The following is a 27,442-nucleotide window of genomic DNA, read 5'->3' as shown; positions in this document are numbered from 1 at the left end:
TCGGAAATTGCTCAGTGTGAGCTGAACCAATTTGTGTTTTGTCTCTTGAGCCCTCAGTGTGATAAAGGTCCTATGACAATTAGAATAAGTTGGAGGCTGTAACCGACTTTAAAGCTCATTGCTGCTTTCTGAATGCTGAGTTTTTGCCTTAGGCTACTTTCACACTGGCGTTTTTTTCAATACGTCGCAATACGTCGTTTAGGGGAAAAAATGCATCCTGCAAAGTTGTCTGCAGGATGCGTTTTTGCCCCATAGACTAACATTAGAGATGCATTGCGACGCATTGACACATGTCGCAACCGTCGTGCGACGGTTGCGCCGTGTTGTAGCGGTCCGCCAGGAGCAAAAAACGTTACATGTAACATTTTTTGCTGCCGACGGTCCGCTTTTTCCGACCGCGCATGCGCAGCCGGAACTCCGCCCCCACCTCCCCGCACCTCACAATGGGGCAGCGGATGCGCTGGAAAAATGCATTCGCTGCCCCCGTTGTGCGGCGCATTCACTGCTAGCGTCGGTAACCTCGGCCCAATGCACTTCGACGGGCCAAGCCCGACGCTAGTGTGAAAGTAGCCTTAGTACAGGAATATGTTGTAAAAGTGAATAATATGATCAAACTTGAAAAAGATGGGGTGCTAAGGAACCACCATTTACTAAAATGAAGAAATAGAAATTGTATTCTTTCAAACCTGAAGATAGGCTCAATAGAAAGTCTGTGGCTCAGATTCCGTCTTGGAGGAGATCAGTGCTCAGCTGAGTGTTTCTGCCCCTTCTTTGTAGAGATTGGTGTGGATCTCAGCACCTTCACTCACTGGATAAAAGTTTAAAAAGGTTCAATTATACTTTCTCTGGAGACTGTGGCTAATATCATCTGGACCCCGTTTGATAGCCTTCCTCCAGCTGGTTACTGGATGTATCCGTACTAATGTAAGGTTTGCATTATAAATCATTAAGCTTAATCCTGAGACTATGTGCACACGTTGCGGATTTGTTGCGGATCTGCAGCGTTTTTCTGCATGAAATTGCACCAAATCCACAAAGGATTGATCAAACAAGGTTAATCAATGGGAATCCAGAATTGGTGTGCACATGCTGCGGAAAATTCCGTCCTGATTCGCAGAGTTTTATTTTTCACAGCATGTCAATTCTTTTTGCGGATCGGCAGCGTTTCTGCACCAAGTGACTTACATTGAGTCAGTCAAATCCACAGCAAAACAGCAGGTGTAAAAGTTTGTGGATTTGCTGTGGAGTTGCGTGCCAAAAACACTGCAAAAAGGAAATTATATCAGAAGGAGAAAGAGTGTGTGGGCGGAGAATATGTGCGTGCCTGTCTGTGTCTGCGGGTGTGTGTGCGCATCTGTCTGCGGGTGGCTGCATCTGTTTGCGAGTGTGTGTCTGTCTGTGTGTGTCTCTGTCTGCGGGTGTGTGTGTGTGTACCCAGGCGTCATCTGATGGGACTATTACTTCTATCCAGCTATGCCTGCTGTCACATATAACAGTGACAGCATGAGCCGATGATGGGAGAGTGGTCCCATCATCCGGTGCCTGTGTTCAACTGTAAATAAAAACATTTACATAATTACATACACAATACATACTCACCAAACGTCTAATCCCCGAAGTCCGCGTCTCCTGCAAGCAATCAAAAATAGTAAACCAACATATACTCCCTGTCCGCTGTTGTCCATTTAATAACGAGTGTCCCATGGCGATCTCACGTGTAGAACAGTCACATTGTGAGATGTGACTGCTCTACCCGACCTTCGGCGATATTCTGACAGAAGGTAATCGCTCCCGCAGTATATCACTGAGCCGCCTCGAGAGTTCACCGGAGTTCATCAGCTGATCAGCTCCGGTGCTCTCACTTGTGGCACTGCTGCGTAAGAAAATTATCACACAGCGGTGCCGTAAGTGACTTCGGTGAACTCTCAGTGATACACTGCGGGAGCAATTATCTCCTGTCAGTGTATTGCCGGAGGCCGGGTAGAGCGGAGCGGTCACATCTCCCAATGTGACTGTTCTACACGTCAGATCGTTGTGGAACACTTGGTATTAAATGGACTACGGGAGTATTATATGTTGATTTATTATTTTATTTTTGTTGCAGGAGACGATGGCGTCGGGGATTAGGTGTTCAGTAAATATTGTAAATTAAGATTCAATAAAGGAGTCTGTGTGATTATTTCAAATAAAGGACTTTATTCTGGCTGTGTCTTTATTTACCATGTAACGATAGTGTCTTTTAGACACCTCTTCATTACTATCCTGTGGGCTTGATTTCACTTGACAATACAAAGGTAACATCAACCCAACAAATTTGAACCCCACTTGCCACCGCTACAGGGCAAGTGGAAAGAGCGAGGCTAAGTGCCAGAATTGGTGCATTTATAAGATGCGCCATTTTGGGGGCGGCTGAGAGCTGATGTTTTTAGCCTGGTGGGTGCCAATATCCATGGACCCTGCCTAGGCTATTAATATCAGCCCGAAGCTGTCTGCCTAGCCTTTGCTGGTTCGATTTTATAGAGTAAAGGAGAATTAATTCATAGCTTTCTGGAAGAAAAGCAATTTACTGTTTTTTAGAAATATCTTGTATACATTTTATATTAATGAGCCGCAAATGCAGTGAAGCTGGGACTGCACTTGCAACTCTCCTGCTCTCTCCCTCTATCTCCATCTGCCACCTGCCTCAGGTCATTGGAAGATAAGTTATACTTGTGTGAGTGACCGAGATCTTACACACGCACTGTCATTCCCTGGGGCCGTTCATGCGATTACTCATAGTCTGACTTTCCAGTGTCATTGGGACCTTACTGCACATGTGCCATCCCAGGTAATGACGGCGCATGTGTGGGTTCTTGGACAGAGGAGGGAAGTCATTCAGTCAAGAGTAACCTGTGAGTCAATGAATGGTACTGAACTTATAGTTCTCCTGCCTCACTTCCTCTTTCTCCAACCACCGCCAGCCTCAAGTCACTTGTATCTGAGTAAACTTCCTCCCCCAACCGAGATCTCATGCATGTGTTGTCATTCTTTGGGAATCACAGCACATGCGCAATATCTCGGGTGGGTGAAGCAGGTCACAAAAATTACCTGTCACTTACAATGACAGGAGACAGGTGACAGCAGAGAAATAAGGAAAGAAGAAGGAGAGCGGTAGGAGAGCTGTAAGAGTGGTGGCAGCTCAACTGCACTTGGGGCTCGGTAGCGTAAACATTGTGCAAGGGATTTCTAAAAATTTGGAACTCGCTTTTCTACAACAAAGGTATGAATTTTATCTCATTTTCATTAGCTTTTTTTTTTTTTAGAAAAACCTGCTTACAGGTTCCTAGGCCTCGTTCTCACGTTCAGTATTTGGTCAGTATTTTACATCAGTATTTCTAATCCAAAACCAAGAGTGGGACAATCATAGGAAAAGTATAATACAAACACGTCACCATATCTGCATTTTTGACCCTCTTCTGGTTTTGTCTTACAAATACTGAGGTAAAAAATGCACCAAATACTCACACTGCGCATGGCCGGAAGCCATCTTCTGAACTTCAGGCTATGTGCAGTGCGCTGTGTGTACGGTTTTCCGGCTTCAGGGGCGCACTGAGCATGACTGGAAGCCATCTTCTGATAATGCTCAGTTCGCCTCTGAAGCCAGGAAGCATACACCCAGCTTCAGAGATGCAGTGACGATGCCGAAATGAGTGACGCACATGCGTGAGATTTGCCGCCGATGACGACTGCTCCTGCAAGGGCGTGATAACATGGAAAGAAGGTTGACTAGTCTGGAGCAACTAACTCCCCATCGACTAGTCAAAGCCCTAATTGGCATAGAAAATGAGGACAAAATAAATGCTTTTTTAAACCTAATTTTTTTTCTTTCTTCAAAAAGAGAAAAATCCATCCAAGCACATCAAGGTGTACCTTTTATGTGGATGAGTGATGAATCAGCTGTAAGGTTGCCTTTAACCCCTTTACCCCAAGGGTGGTTTGCACATTAATGACCAGGCCAATTTTTACAATTCTGACCACTGTCCCTTTATGAGGTTATAACTCTGGAACCCTTCAACGGATCCCGGTGATTCTGACATTGTTTTCTCATGACATATTGTACTTCATGTTAGTGTTAAAATTTCTTTGATCTTACTTGTGTTTATTTGTGAGAAAAACTGAAATTTGGCGAATATTTAGAAAATTTCACAATTTTCCAACTTTGAATTTTTATGCCCTTAAATCACACAGATATGTCACACAAAATACTTAATAAGTAACATTTCCCACATGTCTACTTTACATCAGCACAATCTTGGAACCAACATTTTTTTTTCTTAGGAAGTTATAAGGGTCAAAAGTTGACCAGCGATTTCTCATTGTTACAACATCATTTTTTTCTTAGGCCTCTTTCACACTTCCGTCGGAACGGGTCCATCGCAATGCGTCGGGCCAACGTACCGACGGACGTTGTGATTTTTTTGCACGAAGTTGACAGCGGATGCAGTTTTTCGACGCATCCACTGCCCATTCTGCAGTCCAGAGAGGAGGGGGCGGAGTTTCCTGCCCCGCACTGTGTTATGCATTATGCACAGTGTGGGGCGGGGATTCCAAAGGTGGCTGGCCGCAATGCCCGCACAGGCGCAGTCTGCAAGCCTGGCTGGGACGTCAGACGGCCAGAGCTTACTGCGTCTGCGCAGCACAGCAGTATACTGAGCAGGCGCCGGTTTTGAAATGTAAACAGCGCTGAGGGGGCGGCGCCGAAAGCGCAGGAAGATTGGAGTGACGGCAGAGGAGCGGTTAGAGCTGGGGAGTGAGGACCCTGTTATGTTTGCTAATGACAGGTGTTATGAAGGCAATCCAGAAACACAGTGTGCTTAGCGATCAGAGCGCACACAGTGATCTGACAAATACCCAAAAATACAAGAACGAGCTCTGAGACGTGGAAACTCTGTAGACTGCACACCTGATCCTATCCTAAACACAACTAAAAGCGGCTGTGGATTGCGCCTAACAACTACCTAGGCAACTCGGCACAGCCTAAGAAACTAGCTAGCCTGAAGATAGAAAAATAGGCCTGACTTGCCCCAGAGAAATTCCCCAAAGGAAAAGGCAGCCCCCCACATATAATGACTGTGAGTAAGATGAAAAGACAAAACGTAGGGATGAAATAGATTCAGCAAAGTGGGGCCCGATATTCTAGGACAGAGCGAGGACAGTAAAGCGAACTTTGCAGTCTACAAAAAACCCTAAAGCAAAACCACGCAAAGGGGGCAAAAAAAACCCCACCGTGCCGAACTAACGGCACGGCGGTACACCCTTTGCGTCTCAGAGCTTCCAGCAAAACAAAAGACAAGCTGGACAGAAAAAAAGCAACAAAAAAGCAAAAGGCACTTAGCTATACAGAGCAGCAGGTCACAGGAACAATCAGGAGAAGCTCAGATCCAACACTGAAACATTGACAAGGAGCAAGGATAGCAGCATCAGGCGGAGTTAAGTAATGAAGCAGTTAACGAGCTCACCAGAACACCTGAGGGAGGAAGCTCAGAAGCTGCAGTACCACTTGTGACCACAGGAGTGAATTCAGCCACAGAATTCACAACAGTACCCCCCCCTTGAGGAGGGGTCACCGAACCCTCACCAGAGCCCCCAGGCCGACCAGGATGAGCCGCATGAAAGGCACGAACAAGATCGGAAGCATGAACATCAGAGGCAAAAACCCAGGAATTATCTTCCTGAGCATAACCCTTCCATTTAACCAGATACTGGAGTTTCCGTCTAGAAACACGAGAATCCAAAATCTTCTCCACAATATACTCCAATTCCCCCTCCACCAAAACCGGGGCAGGAGGCTCAACAGATGGAACCATAGGTGCCACGTATCTCCGCAACAACGACCTATGGAATACATTATGTATGGAAAAGGAGTCTGGGAGGGTCAAACGAAAAGACACAGGATTGAGAACCTCAGAAATCCTATACGGACCAATAAAACGAGGTTTAAATTTAGGAGAGGAAACCTTCATAGGAATATGACGAGAAGATAACCAAACCAGATCCCCAACACGAAGTCGGGGACCCACACGGCGTCTGCGATTAGCGAAAAGTTGAGCTTTCTCCTGGGACAAGATCAAATTGTCCACTACCTGAGTCCAGATCTGCTGCAACCTATCCACCACAGAATCCACACCAGGACAGTCCGAAGACTCAACCTGTCCTGAAGAGAAACGAGGATGGAACCCAGAATTGCAAAAAAATGGAGAAACCAAGGTAGCCGAGCTGGCCCGATTATTAAGGGCGAACTCAGCCAACGGCAAAAAGGACACCCAATCATCCTGGTCTGCAGAAACAAAACATCTCAGATATGTTTCCAAGGTCTGATTGGTTCGTTCGGTCTGGCCATTAGTCTGAGGATGGAAAGCCGAGGAAAAGGATAGGTCAATGCCCATCCTACCACAAAAGGCTCGCCAAAACCTTGAAACAAACTGGGAACCTCTGTCAGAAACAATATTCTCAGGAATGCCATGCAACCGAACCACATGCTGAAAGAACAAAGGTACCAAATCAGAGGAGGAAGGCAATTTAGCCAAGGGCACCAGATGGACCATTTTAGAAAAGCGATCACAGACCACCCAAATGACTGACATCTTTTGAGAAACGGGAAGGTCAGAAATGAAATCCATCGAAATATGTGTCCAAGGCCTCTTTGGGACCGGCAAGGGCAAAAGCAACCCACTGGCACGAGAACAGCAGGGCTTAGCCCTAGCACAAATCCCACAGGACTGCACAAAAGTACGTACATCCCGTGACAGAGATGGCCACCAGAAGGATCTAGCCACTAACTCGCTGGTACCAAAGATTCCAGGATGACCAGCCAACACCGAACAATGAAGTTCAGAGATAAGTTTATTAGTCCACCTATCAGGGACGAACAGTTTCTCTGCTGGACAACGATCAGGTTTATTCGCCTGAAATTATTGCAGCACCCGCCGCAAATCAGGGAAGATGGCAGACACAATGACTCCTTCCTTGAGGATACCCGCTGGCTCAGATAAACCCGGAGAGTCGGGCACAAAACTCCTAGACAGAGCATCCGCCTTCACATTTTTAGAGCCCGGAAGGTACGAAATCACAAAGTCGAAGCGGGCAAAAAATAACGACCAACGGGCCTGTCTAGGATTCAAGCGCTTGGCAGACTCGAGATAAGTCAAGTTCTTATGATCAGTCAATACCACCACGCGATGCTTAGCTCCTTCAAGCCAATGACGCCACTCCTCGAATGCCCACTTCATGGCCAGCAACTCTCGATTGCCCACATCATAATTACGCTCAGCGGGCGAAAACTTCCTGGAAAAGAAAGCACATGGTTTCATCACTGAGCAATCAGAACCTCTCTGTGACAAAACCGCCCTTGCTCCAATCTCAGAAGCATCAACCTCGACCTGGAACGGAAGAGAAACATCTGGCTGACACAACACAGGGGCAGAACAAAAACGACGCTTCAACTCCTGAAAAGCTTCCACAGCAGCAGAAGACCAATTAACCAAATCAGCACCCTTCTTGGTCAAATCGGTCAATGGTTTGGCAATGCTAGAAAAATTACAGATGAAGCGACGATAAAAATTAGCAAAGCCCAGGAACTTTTGCAGACTTTTCAGAGATGTCGGCTGAATCCAATCCTGGATGGCTTGGACCTTAACTGGATCCATCTCGATAGTAGAAGGGGTAAAGATGAACCCTAAAAATGAAACTTTCTGCACACCGAAGAGACACTTTGATCCCTTCACAAACAAAGAGTTAGCACGCAGGACCTGAAAAACCATTCTGACCTGCTTCACATGAGACTCCCAATCATCTGAGAAGATCAAAATGTCATCCAAGTAAACAATCAGGAATTTATCCAGATACTCACGGAAAATGTCATGCATAAAAGACTGAAACACAGATGGAGCATTGGCAAGTCCGAACAGCATCACTAGATACTCAAAATGACCCTCGGGCATATTGAATGCAGTTTTCCATTCATCTCCTTGCCTGATTCTCACCAGATTATACGCACCACGAAGATCTATCTTAGTGAACCAACTAGCCCCCTTAATCCGAGCAAACAAGTCAGATAACAATGGCAAGGGATACTGAAATTTAACAGTGATCTTATTAAGAAGGCGGTAATCAATACACGGTCTCAGCGAACCATCCTTCTTGGCTACAAAGAAGAACCCAGCTCCCAGTGGTGATGACGATGGGCGAATATGTCCCTTCTCCAGGGATTCCTTCACATAACTGCGCATAGCGGCGTGTTCGGGCACGGATAAATTAAATAATCGACCTTTAGGGAATTTACTACCAGGAATCAAATTGATAGCACAATCACAATCCCTATGCGGAGATAGAGCATCGGACTTGGGCTCTTCAAATACATCCTGATAATCAGACAAGAACTCTGGGACCTCAGAAGGGGTGGATGACGAAATCGACAAAAATGGAACATCACCATGTACCCCCTGACAACCCCAGCTGGATACCGACATGGAATTCCAATCCAATACTGGATTATGGGTTTGTAGCCATGGCAACCCCAACACGACCACATCATGCAGATTATGCAACACCAGAAAACGAATAACTTCCTGATGTGCAGGAGCCATGCACATGGTCAGCTGGGCCCAGTATTGAGGTTTATTCTTGGCCAAAGGTGTAGCATCAATTCCTCTCAATGGAATAGGACACCGCAAAGGCTCCAAGAAAAACCCACAACGTTTAGCATAATCCAAATCCATCAGATTCAGGGCAGCGCCCGAATCCACAAACGCCATGACAGAAAACGACGACAAAGAGCATATCAAGGTAATGGACAGAAGGAATTTGGACTGTACAGTACCAATGACGGCAGACCTAGCGGACCGCTTAGTGCGCTTAGGACAATCAGAAATAGCATGAGTGGAATCACCACAGTAGAAACACAGACCATTCAGACGTCTGTATTCCTGCCGTTCAACTCTAGTCATAGTCCTATCGCACTGCATAGGCTCAGGTTTAACCTCAGGCAGTACCGCCAAATGGTGCACAGATTTACGCTCGCGCAAGCGTCGACCGATCTGAATGGCCAAAGACAAAGACTCATTCAAACCAGCAGGCATAGGAAATCCCACCATGACATCCTTAAGAGCCTCAGAGAGACCCTTTCTGAACAAAGCTGCCAGCGCAGATTCATTCCACTGAGTGAGTACTGACCATTTCCTAAATTTCTGACAATATACTTCTATATCATCCTGACCCTGGCACAAAGCCAGCAAATTTTTCTCAGCCTGATCCACTGAATTAGGCTCATCGTACAGCAATCCGAGCGCCAGGAAAAACGCATCGACACTACTCAATGCAGGGTCTCCTGGCGCAAGAGAAAATGCCCAGTCTTGAGGGTCGCCGCGCAAAAAAGAAATAATAATCAAAACCTGTTGAATAGGATTACCAGAAGAATGAGGTTTCAAGGCCAGAAATAGCTTACAATTATTTTTGAAACTTAGAAACTTAGTTCTATCTCCAAAAAACAAATCAGGAATAGGAATTCTTGGTTCTAACATAGATTTCTGATCAATAGTATCTTGAATTTTTTGTACATTTATAACGAGATTATCCATTGAAGAGCACAGACCCTGAATATCCATGTCCACACCTGTGTCCAGAATCACCCAAATGTCTAGGGGAAAAAAAAAAGTGAACACAGAGCAGAAAAAAAAAAAAAAAAATGATGTCAGAACTTTTTCTTTCCCTCTATTGAGAATCATTAGTTTGGCTCCTTGTACTGTTATGTTTGCTAATGACAGGTGTTATGAAGGCAATCCAGAAACACAGTGTGCTTAGCGATCAGAGCGCACACAGTGATCTGACAAATACCCAAAAATACAAGAACGAGCTCTGAGACGTGGAAACTCTGTAGACTGCACACCTGATCCTATCCTAAACACAACTAAAAGCGGCTGTGGATTGCGCCTAACAACTACCTAGGCAACTCGGCACAGCCTAAGAAACTAGCTAGCCTGAAGATAGAAAAATAGGCCTGACTTGCCCCAGAGAAATTCCCCAAAGGAAAAGGCAGCCCCCCACATATAATGACTGTGAGTAAGATGAAAAGACAAAACGTAGGGATGAAATAGATTCAGCAAAGTGGGGCCCGATATTCTAGGACAGAGCGAGGACAGTAAAGCGAACTTTGCAGTCTACAAAAAACCCTAAAGCAAAACCACGCAAAGGGGGCAAAAAAAAAACCACCGTGCCGAACTAACGGCACGGCGGTACACCCTTTGCGTCTCAGAGCTTCCAGCAAAACAAAAGACAAGCTGGACAGAAAAAAAGCAACAAAAAAGCAAAAGGCACTTAGCTATACAGAGCAGCAGGTCACAGGAACAATCAGGAGAAGCTCAGATCCAACACTGAAACATTGACAAGGAGCAAGGATAGCAGCATCAGGCGGAGTTAAGTAATGAAGCAGTTAACGAGCTCACCAGAACACCTGAGGGAGGAAGCTCAGAAGCTGCAGTACCACTTGTGACCACAGGAGTGAATTCAGCCACAGAATTCACAACAGGACCCGCCTCCCTGGCTAGAGACAGGAATTGTGGCTAAGTATAAAAACGCTTTATTTGGGGTATACTTGAACCTAAAACTAAAAGAGCCACCTTGTTAGAATGCAGCATTACTGCTGCACAAGGTGGCTCTTTTAGTTTATAACGGCTGGAGGGAGGTGACAGTGGCCCTTTAAGAAGTTTATTAACCCTTCAGGTGCTTCACAGGAATTTTTGGAATGTTTAAAAAAAAATGAAAATTTACCTTTTTTCACATAAAAACTATTTCAGATCCAATTTTTTTTTTTACTTTCCCAAGGGTAACAGGAGAAATTGTACCCCAAAAGTTATTGTGCAATTTGTCCTGAGTATGCTGATACCCCACATGTAGGAGAAATTACTGTATGGGCACACGTCGGGGCTTGGAAGGAAAGTAGTGACATTTTGGAATGGAGACTTTGATCGAAATGTCTACGGTGTCATGTCGCGTTTGGAGATCCCCTGATGTGCACAAACAGTGGAAACCCCCAACACACCCCTAACACGAACCATAACCCTAACCACAAACCTAACACACCCCTAACCCTAATCCCAACCGTAACCATAATCCTTACTTTAGCCCCAACCCTAACCCTAATGGGAAAATGGAAATAAATACATTTTTTTAATTTTATTATTTTTCCCTAACTAAGGGGGTGATAAAAGGGGTTTGATTTATTATTTATAGCGGGTTTTTATAGCGGGTTTTTGTTTGGCAGCCGTCACACACTAAAAGACGCTTTTTATTGCAAAAAATAGTTTTTGCATTATCATATTTTGAGAGCTATAATTTTTCCATGTTTTGGCCCACAGAGTCATATTAGGTCTTATTTTTTGCGGGACAAGTTGATGTTTTTATTGGCACCATTTTCGGGCACATGAGTTTTTTTTATCATTTTTTTAATTCCTTTTTTGAGAGGCGGAATGAACAAAAACCAGCTATTCATGAATTTCTTTTGGGGGGGGGGGGGGAAAGCGTTTATACCGTTCCTAGTTTGGTAAAATTGATAAAACAGTTTTATTCTTCTGGTCCGTATGATTATAGCAATACCTAATTTTTTAATGTTTTGGCGATTTTATACAATAAAAACTTTTATATAAAAAATAATTACCGTATTTTTGCATCGCTTTATTTTGAGAGCTATAACTTTTATTTTTTTGCTGATGATGCTGTTTGAGGGCTAGTTTTTGCAGGACAAGATGATGTTTTCAGCGGTAAAAAAAGAATATCCAGCTCAACGAGACAGTGAAAAGTAAAAACTTGGTACTTTATTCACTTCATGTAGAAGCAGAGGATAAAAACATCAGCACAATAAGGATAAAAACACTATCTATCTACGCGTTTCAGGTGGCAAAGCACCCTTAATCATGATATCTATTTCAGCGGTACCATGTTTATTTATATCTGTATTTTTGATTGCGTGTTATTCCACTTTTTGTTCGGTGGTATGATAAAGCATTGTTTTTTTGTCTTTTTTTATGGTGTTCACTAAAGGGGTTAACTAGTGGTACAGTTTTATATTTCTGGTGGTTACGGATGGCTCCTTTTTGGTCCGTGACAGTTCTGATGACCGTTATCTCTTAAGCCTAAGTTTTCGTTCCCATAGTAAAACACTTCATACTAGAATCGAACACACTGTACACTGTATGTGTACTTTTATTGTATAGATTTTTTTTAATTGAAATATTTTTTGATTGAATAAATATTGATTTTTTTATTATTTTTATTATTTAAAAAAAATATTTTTACAATTATTAAAAACATTTTTTACTTCATTCTTATTTTTACACTGTGTCCCACTATGGGACAATCATTTTTTGCAGGCTGAGCGCTTCTATAGCATGCAGATCTGCATGCTATAGAAGCTGTCAGCGCTGCACGGAGTTGCACACTGACCTGAGGGACTTCCTGGTCATCACTGTGCATGACAGGAGGTCTCTCAGCAGTGGAGACCCGGATGTCATCGTGATGACATCGGGTCTCCATGGCAGCATACAGGACCCCGCATCATGCCACTGGGTCTCCGATCCAAAGGCAGAGGGGCTGTCAGCCCCTCTGCCGGCTCCGGAACGCTGCGATCATGTTTGATCGCAGTGTCCTGGGGGTTGAAGTGTCGGGAGCGATCTGTGACCGTTCCTGGCACTTAGTACCTGGTGTTAACTGTGATAATCAGCTGACACCCGGCCGCGATCAGCCGCGCTCCCCCCATGAGTGCAGCTGATCGCATGTGACGTACTATTCCGTAAATGGGAATTAGGGCCCTGGTCACATGGACGGAATAGTACGTCTGATGGCAGAAAGGGATTAAAGGGAATCAATCGCCAGGTTTTTCTATCCCATCTGGGAGCAGCAATATGTAGTGGCACAGACCCTGATTTCAGCGATGTGTCACTTACTGGGCTGCTTTCTGTCAGTTTTTATAAAATCACTGTTTTCACAGCTTCAGGTCTAGCAGTTCACTGAATGCTGAGCTCTGTATAACCCCGCCCACACCCCCTGATTGGCAGCTTTCTGCCCATGCACAGTGTACACAAAAGCTGCCAATCAGTGGTGTGGACAGGGTTGGAATACATGGCAGCAACTTTTCTAGTCCTACAGTGATAATGTCCTGCTGATTAAAACAGTGATTTTATCAAAACTACAACAAGCAAACCAGTATGTGACCATCGCTGGGATCAAGGTCTCTGTCTCTACGCTATGCTGCTCTCAGATTAGGTAGTGAAAACCTTGTGAAGATATCCCTTAATATTGCTTTGACTTGAGACTAACAATATATAACTGGTGCGCCCCCGTGAGCAGTGGGGTACTCGGTACCGGGTCCTTTGGTTCGCAGGGGGATGTCAAGGTGGCGACCCGGTCCGTGTAAAAGGGAAATGTTTGTGATGCCACCTGTGGTATTCGGTCAGGGTGACCAACGGAGCTATAAGGGGTCCGCTGGGGTGATGTGATGGCAGCTAGATGGTATACCTTCCCACAGGTGAAGTGTATCCCCAGGGCTTCCCAGTGTATAGATGGTGGATGGTGAGAGGCGCAGTGAAGAACGAGGACACAAGGTTGCAGTCTCTTTACCTTTTTTACTTAAGGCTTCAGCATCCACAGTCCACAGCACAGATCACAGGACAGGCAGAGTCCGGTCGGTCCGGAGGCAAATCCAGAGTCCCCTTATCCAGGTGGAAATCAGTAGCCTTCCTCGAGCACCGTGTGTTGTAGTACCTTATTGCTGAGCCTCTCATAAGGTCCTCACAACTGTTGTAGATGTTCTAGATGTTATTCCTCTCTCTGTCCCCCTGATGGATAGGACAACCCGTATGACCGGTAACCTGAGGCTTTTTACAGAGACTCTAGCACGCCCCAGCCTCTTGTGGGTGCCACCTTGCCTCCTGGGTATGGGGCAGATCAGTAACGTGAAATTAGCTGTCCTGCCGGTCTCTGACGCAAGGCATAAATGACTGTTGCTCCCTCGGTGTTCCAGCTACCGGATCCTGCGCCTCAGAAGGAGGCAGCCTGTGTAGGGCAGAACTCCTTCTGGTTTCCTCTCCTTTAGCTATGACTTCTTCTAACTCTCTACAATACAGTTCTCTGTTTGTGTCCTTTCTTAGGAACTGCCGCACGTGGGGCAGGCGCAGCTCCGTGACCCTCCGTCTGGATCTCTGACAGGATCCCACCCCTGTCAGGGACCAACTACCTGAGCCGAAGCTCAGCCAGTATCTGCCTAACTTCCTCTCCAGACCACCAGTTTAACCTAATTGTGAAGAGTGCCCTAATAAATAGGAGCATAGCTCCCCCTGGTGGACTGGAGTATGAAATGTGTTGTATGTTGGTGTTACCTGGTAAAGAGATCTCCTTTATTGCCTCCAAAGGTAACATCACTCCCCCCTAGAGGAGAATGACATTACTGCAATGACCAGGACCCTTGGGCGCTGCATAACTACATTATAATATTATCACAGTGCTTAATATTTATATGTTTAACTTCTAGATGCTCCAGGGGCCTTCAAAGTCCGTTTTAATATAAAAAAAGCCCTGGGCGATAAGGCGGTAAGTGGAATTTAACTTTTTGTTTGATGTGTCTATCACTTCATTGGTCTGCAACCAACTCTTGCAAAACTACAACTCTCAGCATGTCATGTTTTTTGCATCATCTGAAGAACCACAGGTTAAATGCTACAGTATTGATTTATTTAAACTCGGATTTCATGGTTTATAAAATGTATATATAACAAACAGAGATGAGCAAATCAATTAAATGTGAATTGAACTTGTGACAATTTTTTGGAAGTTTACTGGATTTGTCAAATTTGAACAATTTGCAATTTAAGTCAATCACCAAAAAATGCTCGCTGCCATTTTCCAGTATACATAAAATTGTATCAGCCAGAGAAGGTTCACATTATCTCAGGCACGACTTATAATGCCTTGCTGCTATCACATCACAGAGTGTAGCACAACCAATCAGGACTATTGTCTGCATAAAAGCAGAGGCAGGGAATGCAGCAGACATAGAGAAAGTTCTAAAACAGTAAATAGATTCTACAGACAGTGTTTGCTGTACAACAGAAGTAGTGAGGATCAGTGTGGTAATCTTTGTAGTAAAGAGAATAATTAAAGGGAACCTGTCACGCCCAAAATCGATGGTGAGGTAAGCTCACCGTCATCAGGGGCTTATCTACAGCATTCTGTAATGCTGTAGATAAGCCCCCGATGTAACCTGAAAGAGGAGAAAAAGAGGTTAGATTATACTCACCCAGGGGTGGTCCCGCTGCGGTCTGGTCAAATGGGTGTCTCAGGTCCACTCCGGTGCCTCCCATCTTCATTCCATGATGTCCTCTTCCGGTCTTCACGCCACGGCTCCGGTGCAGGCGTACTTTATCTGCCCTGTTGGGCCTCTTTGACCTTTCCGGCGCCTGCACACTGCAGTACTTTCCTCTGCCCTCAACAGGGCAGATAAAGTACGCCTGCGCCAGAGCCGCGGCGTGAAGACCGGAAGAGGACGTCATGGAATGAAGATGGGAGGCACCGGAGTGGACCTGAGACACCCATTTGACCAGACCACAACGAACCGCCCCTGGGTGAGTATAATCTAACCTCTTTTTTTTCCTCTTTCAGGTTACATCGGGGGCTTATCTACAGCATTACAAAATGCTGTAGATAAGCCCCTGATGACTGTGAGCTTACCTCACCATCGATTTTGGGGGTGACAGGTTCCCTTTAAGCAATTCAATTGATAGGAAGTGTGATGCAGTGACCCCTGTTACAGGTAGGGGGCGCTGCATGGTCTTCCCAGGATACGCACGGAGGCAAATTGAGGCCGTGAGAGTGCATGGCAGTTGCACGCATTAATATGATGATGAGACAAAGTCTGGCAATAATATTGTGAATGGACGGTATGTGTGTCGCAGAGGAAGATAATCTGTGCTGTCAGCTTAAAGCAATGTTGTTGTTCTGGGACTTGTAGTCCCACAAATATAGTTGTTGGTATAATTATGAAGGAGGCTGGCAGGGCTAGTTATGAGAGATGGGCGGGTCGAACTAGCCACACACACCCTCCCATCTAGGGGAGTGGTTACAGCTTGATAATGTGACCAGGGTGTGGGTCACATGTTCTCTGAGTGTGGACCTGAATGGTCTGTGCTGTAGGTCCTGGAAGAGCCTATGTGTTGGGAGTGCTATCTCCCTGAATAGCACATGGTGAGGCTTTGGACTTGGTGGCCTGGATGTTGGACAAATAGCACCCGGACACGCCACATGCCTGTGTGTTGGATGGTCCCAGAGGTGGGATGGACATCCTGAATAGTGCACAGTGAGACCGTGGTCCTGGATGGTCTGTGTTGGAAGCTCTGGTGAGTGGAGTCTTCCTGGAAGCACGAGAGACCGTGGACCTGGACGGTCTGTGTTGGGGAAGCTACCGTCCTTTGGTGGCTCTGGACTGACTGAGGTGTGCCTGCCAGGCAAGTTGGTGAACCCCGTAAGGCAGCTTTCCCAGGAGAGAGGACAAGGAGTCAGCAGGTGGAGCAGGTGCTCCCGTAAGGTACCATAGACTGTTGGTGCTTATGATACTCTATGAACTGTGCGGTCACCCACGGTAACTGGTCAGATAAGGATCAGCGTGTTTAGTGTCGCAAGCTAGTGATGTGAAGCCTGATGTAAAGACTGTCCATCTGTTGTTGGTTTTGGTGGTTTATGCTGTAAGAAATAAACCCACATAGACTGTTTAAGTGAAAAATCGTGCCCGTGTGCATTTATCCCGTTGCCAAGCGAGTGTCCCCCTAATACATGCAGTGAGCGCAGTCTCACAGAAGAGAGAGATAGGAGGAGATCTGGCAGCAGCAGTGATTGATCACAAGTGATCATATTTATAGTGCATATGGCACCTGCTGCATTTCAATTACACATTTGGTTTTTTTATTCATGCAGAAGCATGCAAATCAACAATATGGCTATAAGAAAACATAATCTAAGCGCAATGTCTGCCAGAGCAAGCATGCATGTCATAAGCCACTTGTACTGAGTATTTGCCCACCTCATATACAGTCTAATATGATATCGGTACCAACCGTGCCCCACCAATACTGGAGCCTTCTGTTTTTTTCCTTTTTGGGAAGTGGGGAATAAATGTACTTTAGAAAAGAAAAAAGAATATTTAAAAAAATCCAGACATTTGACTCCGATTGTCTTCCTCACAAAGTGTGCATGTCATAAACGACTGTCTTTTTTGTACACCTGTTTTAGTAGTCAGATTTTGCATCATACTTGTCATTTCTTGTTCAATCCTTTTTGGGAAGGTGGCATTTGAGGTCAAAAACAGTAATAAACGTTGTTTATAGTGTAGTAACAAAATGTATGGTAAAAGAAAAAGTGTCAATTAATGGGGTAATGTAAAAGAATAAAAACTCAAACCATGTGATCTGGCAATAAAAATGTAGGCGCTACAAGCAGCAGCAACCCACCACCATTAACCATTTGGGCAGTAGTGCTACTAAACACAGGTCAAAGCCAGGGGTGGATTAAGAGTAGCCAGGGCCCCGGGCTGTTCAGACACTGTGGGCCCCCCCGGTCATGTGACGGGGGTCATGTGACGGGGGTCATGTGACGGGGGTCATGTGACGGGGGTCATAATATACCCGAACCAGATTACTCCAGAAAAATGGCCGGGCCCTACTCTACTGTAACCTATTAAATATTTGTTAAAATCTGCAATACAATTTAGGTGTATTTTGACCAATAATATCACATACAAGGAACAAATACCACCGCACCATGACCAGACCACAAATTACAACCACAGTGATTAAATAATATCACATACAAGGAACACCGCACCATGACCAGACCACAAATTACAACCACTTGGTGACCAAATAGCACATACAAGGGACAAATACCACAACACCATTTCCAGACCACATATTACCACCACAAAGTGACTGAATACTACAATACTGATCAGTAATAAAAAAAACACTATACTATCACCATAAGTGCCATTATACACAGGAGATCTGTACTTAGTATGCAGTGTCTGTGTAGAGGTAATACAGAGATCACTGGTGGTATTATACACAGGAGCTCTGTATATAGTGTATAGGTAATACAGTGATCACTGGTGACATTGTACACAGGACCTCTGTATATAGTATATAGTGTATAGTGTCAGTGTATAGGTAACACTGACTCACCAGTGACGTCTCTAGGTGAAGTCCTTCATCTTTCATCCAGTCCAGACCGCCATCATTTCTTCCAGCCAGGACTTGTCTCTGCAGGAAATAACACAGTTATCTCGACCTCCGCTTGCAGAACACATTACTTAATTTTTCACAACTTCTACATTACACCACATGAGGAAAAAAAGGCGATATAGTGTCACTCTGCACAGTAACAGGACCACCCCACCCCCCCCCCCATTTAAAACAGTATACTCAAAAAATAAAATAAATACCGTATATACTCGAGTATAAGCCGAGATTTTCAGCCCATTTTTTTGGGCTGAAAGTCCCCCTCTCGGCTTATACTCGAGTCATATACCCGGGTGTCAGCAGGGGAGGGGGAGCGGGGGCTGTGTAGTCATACTTACCTGCTCCCAGCGCGGTCCCTGCAGTCCCTGGCTTCTCCGGCGCTGCAGATTCTTCCTGCACTGAGCGGTCACATGGCACCGCTCATTACAGAAATGAATAGGCAGCTCCACCCCCATAGGGGAGGAGCCGCATATTCATTGCTGTAAATGATCGGTGCCATGTGACCGCTCAATTACAGGAAGAAGCTGCAGCGCCGGAGAAGCCAGGGACTGCAGGGACCGCGCCGCAGCAGGTAAGGGGAGCGCAGCGCTATAATTACCTGCTCCTCGCTCCGGTGCGGCTCCGTCTGCAGCGTCCTCTAGCAATGACGCTCAGGTTAGAGGGCGCTGTGACGTAGTCAGTGCGCGCCCTCTGCTGAGCGTCAGTGCTGGAGACGGAGCCGCAGAGGAGCAGGTAATTATTGAAAGCACCGGCGTCCTGAGAAGAGAGGTGAGTATGTGATTTTTTTTTTTTTATGGCAGCACCAGCAGCATTCTAAGGAGCACCTATGGGGCCATAAAGGTGCAGAGCATATAAGGGGCACAGCATTATAAGGAGCACCTATGGGGCCATAAAGGTGCAGAGCATATATGGGGCACAGCATTATAAGGAGCACCTATGGGGCCATAAAGGTGCAGAGCATATAAGGGGCACAGCATTATAAGGAGCATCTATTGGGCCATAAAGGTGCAGAGCATATAAGGGGCACAGCATTATAAGGAGCACCTATGGGGCCATAAAGGTGCAGAGCATATAAGGGGCACAGCATTATAAGGAGCACCTATGGGGCCATAAAGGTGCAGAGCATATAAGGGGCACAGCATTATAAGGGGCATCTATGGGGCCATAAAGGTGCAGAGCATATATGGGGCACAGCATTATAAGGAGCATCTATGGGGCCATAAAGGTGCAGAGCATATATGGGGCACAGCATTATAAGGAGCACCTATGGGGCCATAAAGGTGCAGAGCATATATGGGGCACAGCATTATAAGGAGCATCTATGGGGCCATAATCAAAGGTGCAGAGCATATATGGCACAGCATTATAAGGAGCATCTATGGGGCCATAATCAACGGTGCAGAGCATTCTATATAGCACAGTTGTATATGGAGCATCTATGGGGCAATAATGAACGGTATAGAGCATCTATTTTTATTTTTGAAATTCACCGGTAAATGCTGCATTTTCTACCCTAGGCTTATACTCGAGTCAATAAGTTTTCCCAGTTTTTTGTGGCAAAATTAGAGGGGTCGGCTTATACTCGGGTCGGCTTATACTCGAGTATATACGGTACATCACTGCAGTAATAATATCCCTTAATTAGCCCCTATGGTAATACTATTCCCCACCCTGGCCCCGTTTATCTCATTCCTGGCTCCAGCCATATGTTCTCGCATCCTGCCCTCATGAGTATTCATGCTACCCCATATGATCTCCCCATCCTGCCCCATCTGTCTCCATCATATCCATCCTGCCCCATGATCCAATCCTGCCCCATGTCTTTCATTCTGCCCCGTGTCTCCAATCATGCCCTGTGTCTACATTCTGCCCATGCCTCCAGTCCTGCCCCCAGTGTGTCCAGCAATCTGCCCCAGTGTGTCTAGCAATCTGCCCCAGTGTGTCCAGCATATTTCCCCCAGTGTGTCCAGCATATTACCCCCAGTGTGTCCAGCAATCTGCCCTAGTATGTCCAGCATATTGCCCCAGTGTCCAGCAATCTGCCCCAGTGTGTCCAGCATTGCCCCCAGACAGTGTCTAAAGCAACCTGCCCCAGTGTCTGACTCCAGCATATTGCCCCCAGTGTGTCCATCAATCTGCCCCAGTGTGTCCAGCAATCTGCCCCAGTGTGTCCAGCATATTGCCCCAGTGTGTCCAGCATTGCCCCAGACAGTGTGTCCAGCAATCTGCCCCAGTGTGTCCAGCATATTACCACCAGTGTGTCCAGCAATCTGCCCCAATGTCTCCAGCATTGCCCCAGTGTCTCCAGCATTGCCACAGTGTCTCCAGCAATCTGCCCCAGTGTGTCCTCCAGCGAGACAGAGAGCGAGACAGATTGAAAGAGACAGAGAGCGAGACAGATTAAAAGAGACAGAGAGCGAGACAGATTGAAAGAGACAGAGAGCGAGACAGATTGAAAGAGACAGAGAGCGAGACAGATTGAAAGAGACAGAGAGCGAGACAGATTGAAAGAGACAGAGGGCGAGACAGATTGAAAGAGACAGAGGGCGAGACAGATTGAAAGAGACAGAGGGCGAGACAGATTGAAAGAGACAGAGAGCGAGACAGATTGAAAGAGACAGAGAGCGAGACAGATTGAAAGAGACAGAGAGCGAGACAGATTGAAAGAGACAGAGAGCGAGACAGATTGAAAGAGACAGAGGGCGAGACAGATTGAAAGAGACAGAGAGCGAGACAGATTGAAAGAGACAGAGGGCGAGACAGATTGAAAGAGACAGAGGGCGAGACAGATTGAAAGAGACAGAGGGCGAGACAGATTGAAAGAGACAGAGGGCGAGACAGATTGAAAGAGACAGAGCAAAACGGATGCAAGAAACCTCAGGGACTTGTCAGGAGGGGAACAGTGTCCTGCCTCCTTCTTACTGCACAGTACAGTCACCTCCAGCCCCCGCAGCCTGAGCTCCTACGTCGTCCTATCTCCTGTCCTGCTCCTGTATGCAGGGCTCAGGGAGGGAAGAAGCAGCGTCCTGACTTTCTCCTGCTTCTCTCAGCAGGAAGAAGCCGGTGCCCTGCGCTGTGAGGTCTCTCCTGCAGACACAGCGTGCAATGTGGGCGTGTCTGCAGTTGGACCCCTACAGCAGAGGTACAGTTCCGGCATTCAGCGTCCCGGTCTATAGAACAGACAGCTGTAGTGCAGGGAAATCATGTCTCTCTGCACTACAGTGGAGCTTACCTATATCGGCGTGTTGTGCACGCCGATATAATTAGCATTGGCATTAGCTCCAGGTGGGCCCCTCTGAGCTCCGGGGCGACAGCACCCTCTGCCCCCCTGGTAGCTTTGCTACTGGCCGGCGGGCATTCACAGACGATTATCAGAGGGTCAATCTGTGCGGTAGCCCAGGGCCCCCCCACACCACTGGGCCCTGGGCTACCGCCCATATTGACCCTCTGATAATCCGCCCCTGGTCACAGCTGACCTCCTTTGCTTCTAGTACGTGTATTAGTGAAGAGAAAGCAGAGGACGTTATGGAATACATGGCGCATTACTCGTCTCAATCACTGCAGGGTGATGTTACTTCTGACAGTGACACCATCAGTTTGAGCATTAAGCACAGCTAGTTTTCTTTCACTATAACTGTTAATCCTTTATATTGCAATGATCAGTTCTGTCAATGACTCCTCTATCTTTTGTGCCCCTTAGCTTCCTAAGAAACAACACTGGGGGTTAAGTAAGGCCTCTTTCACACTTCCGTCTTTTCAGATGCGTCGCAATGCGTCGGCGCGACATATCGACGGATGCGTCAAAAATTGTGAAAAACGGATGTAACGCATCCAGTATTTTGACGGATCCGCTAGACGGTTCCGTTGAAAAACTGGATCCGTTGCATCCGTTGTGTTCATTTTTACCATCCGTTTCATCCGTTTTTTTTGACGGATCCGTTTTCCAAGCCTAAAAAATGGGCGTCTCCCAAATGTGATTGGCTACTGGAAAATAGGGAAAACTATACATTGACTGTTTTTACACCCCATCTTTGACAGGGTTTAGAGAAAGTGGCAGAGATGGGAGGAGTGCTTGTGAAGATTGCGAATGTAGTTACTGATGTGATTTTTGAGACCAATCGGCTGGATATAATAGTTCGGGAGAAGGAGGAAGCAGCAAGACGGAGGATTCTTCTGCAGCGACGTCGCCGGCGATGACTATGGATACATCCTATAAACGCACAGCGGATGACCCGGGGCGTCTATTATACTCTCTACATGGAGTTGCGGCAGAACCCGGAGACATTTTTTAATTATGTTCGGATGAGGCAGGAACACTTTGATGTTTTGGTGGAACTTGTTGCGGATGTCATCCGAAGGCATGACACATATACGAGGTTTTCCATCTCACCGGAAAAGCGGCTGATGGTGACACCGTGGTAAGTCTACTTGTTATTTTATTTTTTTTTACCAGTGTTCATATTTTAGGCCATGTAAACATGTTTTAACCAATGGAAAACCACATCAGCAGTGAACATGCTGCTGAAAAAACTGCGCTGAAACACTGCGTTGCATTTTCTGACGCATGTCAATTATTTTATTGTTTGTGGCCATTCCACAGTGTTTAACACTTGCTCCATAATAGGAATGCAAAGATGTAAAAATGCTGGTTTAAATGTGCAGTAAAACAGAACAAAAACTTCTGCAGTGCTGTTTATCAAAACTGTAAAAAAAATTAAAAAAATATATATTTTTGAAAATTTCTTCAAAATGTAATGTTGGTGTTTGTAATTTTTAATAACATTTTTATATGTTTTTCACAGATTCCTTGCTACCGGAGAATCCCTAACTTCACTGCATTACCAGTTCCGCCTTGGAATATCAACAATTTCCGGAATTGTGAAAGTGACCTGCCGCGCACTCAGGGATACTTTGCATCGGTAATACATTCCAAATCTGACTATGGACATCTGGCTGCAGAGTGCTGAAAATTTTGAGAAACTGCCATTTCTCAAATTGTTTGGGTGCTGTAGATGGCAAACACATCCGGATTCGAAACCTGCAGGATCTGGCTCAGAGTACTTTAACTACAAAAAGTACTTTTCAATAGAACTCATGGCCATAGCAGATGCCAACTGTAAATTTATTGCTGTGGACATTGGAGCCTATGGCCGGTCCAACGACTCGCAAGTCTTCAAAACTTCTCTGATGGGCCGTTGTCTATATGGAGACAGCTATGATTTTCCACCAGCAAGACCACTCCCGGGAACATCTGGCCCACCTATGCCATTTGTCTGTGTTGGTGATGAGACATTCCAGCTGTCACCACACCTACTAAAACTTTATGCAAGTAGAGATTTGACACGAACCAAACGAGTATTTAATTACCGCTTAACGAGAGCAAGACGAGTGGACGAGTGCGCGTTTGGCATTTTAACCGCAAAGTGGCGAGTACTGCTAACCGCCATAAAACTGCACACAGAGACTGCGGATGAGGTTGTCAAGGCCTGTGTGGTGCTGCATAATTATGTGATTTCCCAGGAGCCAGTTTCCATGGATGATGAGGACTCTCAGACAACCTTGTGGGATTACCAAAGCAGCTCTGTTCGGGCCACAGGTTCGGTTTCCAGAATGCGGGACCACTTTGCTGAGTATTTCATGTCACCTGAAGGCAGAGTTCCATGGCAAGACAACATAGTTTGAGATTTTTCTTTGATGTCTCTGTGAAGAGTGTTAATGTACAAAGTGTTATGATTTTATTTACACCAAGTTTTTTACACCAAGTTTTATTACTTAGTTCCTAAAGTTTGGTATGTTTTCTAATAAACCTAATATGTTATACCTTTTAAACTTGTGTTATGTTTTTGTACCTTTTGTTTCTTATCATAGTTAAATCAAGACACTTAACAATAAAATAGTTTTGAAACAAAACAAAATTTTATTTAACATTTTTATTATAATTTTTTAATTTTTGTAAAACTTTTTGTGTAAAACCAAATTTTTTTGACCCCTTTTTAGGGTAAACACTTTTTTTTTTTTAAATATTTTTTTTAGAAAAGATTCAACAGGTTTATTGTTGACAAAAACATTTAAAATTTTTATAACTCTGTAAAATGTGGGGTGGAGATACTACTGGAGGGGCTGGAAGGTTGGACCACGTCGATAGGGGGGGAAGCCTACTGGGTTGGGGTTGATGTGAAGTGGAAAGGGGGGCAAAAACATGAGGCTGAGCAGGGAGGTCTGGTTGGACAGGGGGTGGTGTTGGTGTAGGTGGCAAAGTAAACGGGGAAGTAAAGTTTGACAGGGAGGATGTTTGATATTGGGCCTGGGTTGGGAATTGGGCCTGTGTTGGGAATTGGGCCCGTGTTGGGAAGTGGGCTGGAAATTGGGCCTGGTTGGGAATTGGGCTGGGAATTGGGACTGGGTTGGGAAACGGCAAGTGGCTTGGAAAGGAATGTTAGGAGAGACTGTGGATGTGTGGGGAGGTGTGGGAGTTGGAGTGGCTTGTGTGATGACCTGCACTAGAGCAGCATGGCAGCCTTGCATTACCTGCATCTGCTGGGACGAGTCAGCTTTTCCATGCTCCTGAGCATTGATTGGAAAAACAGGTTGTTTGGAGAATCCCTTGCATCTGAATGCATCCTATCCAAGCGACTGCTGTGTTCACTGATGCGTGTTTGCACCATGTTGAACCCAGCAGCCACTTGCTCTCCCAAAATTTTGAAAGCGCTCTGGAAGGATGCATTCAGATGCAAGAACTCAGGAGCATAGCTCCTTTCCGGACCTCTCTGTTGCTGCCGCCACAAACCTAATGGTGGTCTAGAGGTGGCAGGATCAGAGGGGTGGGGTAAAGGGAACGCTAACTCTTCACCAGCAGCTTCAAGTAACAAAGGCTGCAATGATGCTCCAGTGCTGGCGGCGGGTGAAGTGGATGGGGCAGAGAAAGTGGATGGGGCAGAGGTACCGGAAGGGCCAGACGAGGGGTCAGAGGGGTGGGGTCTAACGACGTGGCCCACGGTGGCGGACTCCTGAGAGATCGCTCCAGAGGGGTCCAAGGTAGATGCAGGCTCCCGATGGCTACAGAAGGTGCTTTGAAATAGGAAAAAAACAATTAATATATTGATTGGAAAAAGCCCTGCCTTAAACCAAAAAAGTTAGACAGGTAAACATGGTGAATTATTCAATGGGCTGTTGAATATTTACCTTCTTCTCAGTATCGTTGCCCGGAGGAATGAGAGGGCGCGGCTGTATTTGAATTGAGACCGCCGTCCTCTTGAGCCACTCGGGGCCTGAATCTCCTTGTTAAACTCCCTCTTGAAGCGATCCCTCAGTGACTGCCACCGCTTCGTAACCCTTTCACCTGTAAAGAGAAGAATGACTTAAAAAAATGGGTTAAGTACAACATATTTCGACATGCTCCAGAAATGACTGAAATTAGACTACTTACGTTCTCGAGTCTGCTGCCTTGGATCAAGGTCCTCACTGTTGCCTACAACGTTGTGACAAATTTCCAACCAGAGCCGACGTGTGACTAACAGATCTGCATGCCTGCGGTCAGCCATATTCCACAGCGGCTCCCGCTCGTAGACCTCCTCGATGAGGCGGTCCACATCTAGTCCGGCTTCATCATCTGAGTCGGGAGCACGCTGTGAATCCTGTGAATAGAGTAAAAAAAAAAAAAACATTAGAACACTGAATCACAAAAGTACCAAGAGAAAAAAAAAACTCACTGCTGGCTGACCGCGGCGGCGATTACGACGCCGACTCTGGGAGCTGCTGGGAGGAACTTCATGCGCAGCAGGCTTAAAAAAAAGGAAAAAGAATTATGTTGGATGTAGGCATATGTTGTATGTGTACTGTGATGTATGATGAACTGTTTTGTATGTGTTGCGTGCTCTGTGATGTGTGAAGCGACTGTTTCAGCACAACTTACACTCTGTGCGCCCGCTCCTTGTATTTCTCCACCCATCTCGTCTCCTTCTGAGAGGCCCTCGGCTGCTTCAGCTTCCTGTGAAAACAAAATGCTTATAGTGTTTAACATAAATTTTAACTAGAACTACAAAAAAAAAAAAAAAAAAAAAAATTATTTACCTCACTACGCTGACGCTGTGGAGGAGGGCTCCCAGAAGAACACATTTTCGGCCGGCTCAGTGGTCCCTGGAAAGTCCCGGTGGCTCAGTGGTCCCAGGTGTATCTGCAAAAATAAAGACACTTGTAAGCTACTATACAAATGATATTCCAAGGTTTGTGGTCTGTAATACTTACATCAGGAAACTGGCTGGATGGCGCAATGGTCCCTGGTGTCTCGGTGGTCCCTGGTGTATCTGCAAAAATAAAGACACTTGTAAAAGCTACTATACATCAGGAAACTTGTTATGAAAGGCAATTCAGTACTACAATGGACATAGCGGTCAGAGCACATACAGTGATCTGACAATAACCCAAAATCATAGAACGAGCTCTGAGACGTGGGAACTCTGCAGACCGCAATCCCTAATCCTCTCCAAACAACACTAGAGGCAGCCGTGGATTGCGCCTAACTCTGCCTATGCAACTCGGCACAGCCTGAGAAACTAACTAGCCTGAAGATAGAAAATAAGCCTACCTTGCCTCAGAGAAATACCCCAAAGGAAAAGGCAGCCCCCCACATATAATGACTGTGAGTTAAGATGAAAAGACAAACGCAGAGATGAAGTAGATTCAGCAAAGTGAGGCCCGACTTTCTTAACAGATCGAGGATAGAAAAGGTAACTTTGCAGTCTACACAAAACCCTAAAGAAAACCACGCAAAGAGGGCAAAAAAGACCCTCCGTACCGAACTAACGGCACGGAGGTACACCCTTTGCGTCCCAGAGCTTCCAGCAACAAATTAGACAAGCTGGACAGAAAAAATAGCAAACAAATAGCAAAGAAGAACTTAGCTATGCAGAGCAGCAGGCCACAGGAATGATCCAGGGAAAAGCAAGTCCAACACTGGAACATTGACAGGAAGCCAGGATCAAAGCATTAGGTGGAGTTAAATAGAGAAGCAGCTAACGACCTCACCAGATCACCTGAGGGAGGAAACTCAGAAGCCGCAGTACCACTTCCCTCCACCAACAGAAGCTCACAGAGAGAATCAGCCGAAGTACCACTTGTGACCACAGGAGGGA

General features: G+C 45.8%; 1 protein-coding gene across 1 annotated transcript in view; it reads left to right on the top strand.

The window, feature by feature from the left end:
- CLTRN (collectrin, amino acid transport regulator) overlaps positions 1–27,442 on the top strand; it is a 195,759-nt gene that overhangs the window by 22,715 nt on the left and 145,602 nt on the right. The window contains exon 2 of the mRNA XM_069759737.1: positions 14,558–14,616. Coding sequence (XP_069615838.1) covers positions 14,558–14,616 — 59 coding nt within the window. The remainder of the gene's footprint in view (positions 1–14,557; positions 14,617–27,442) is intronic.

The sequence above is a fragment of the Ranitomeya imitator genome, chromosome 3 (genome assembly GCF_032444005.1).
Source record: "Ranitomeya imitator isolate aRanImi1 chromosome 3, aRanImi1.pri, whole genome shotgun sequence".
Taxonomy (NCBI): domain Eukaryota; kingdom Metazoa; phylum Chordata; class Amphibia; order Anura; family Dendrobatidae; genus Ranitomeya; species Ranitomeya imitator.
Note: the sequence above shows the minus strand (reverse complement) of the source record. Positions and strands in the feature narration are given on the sequence as shown.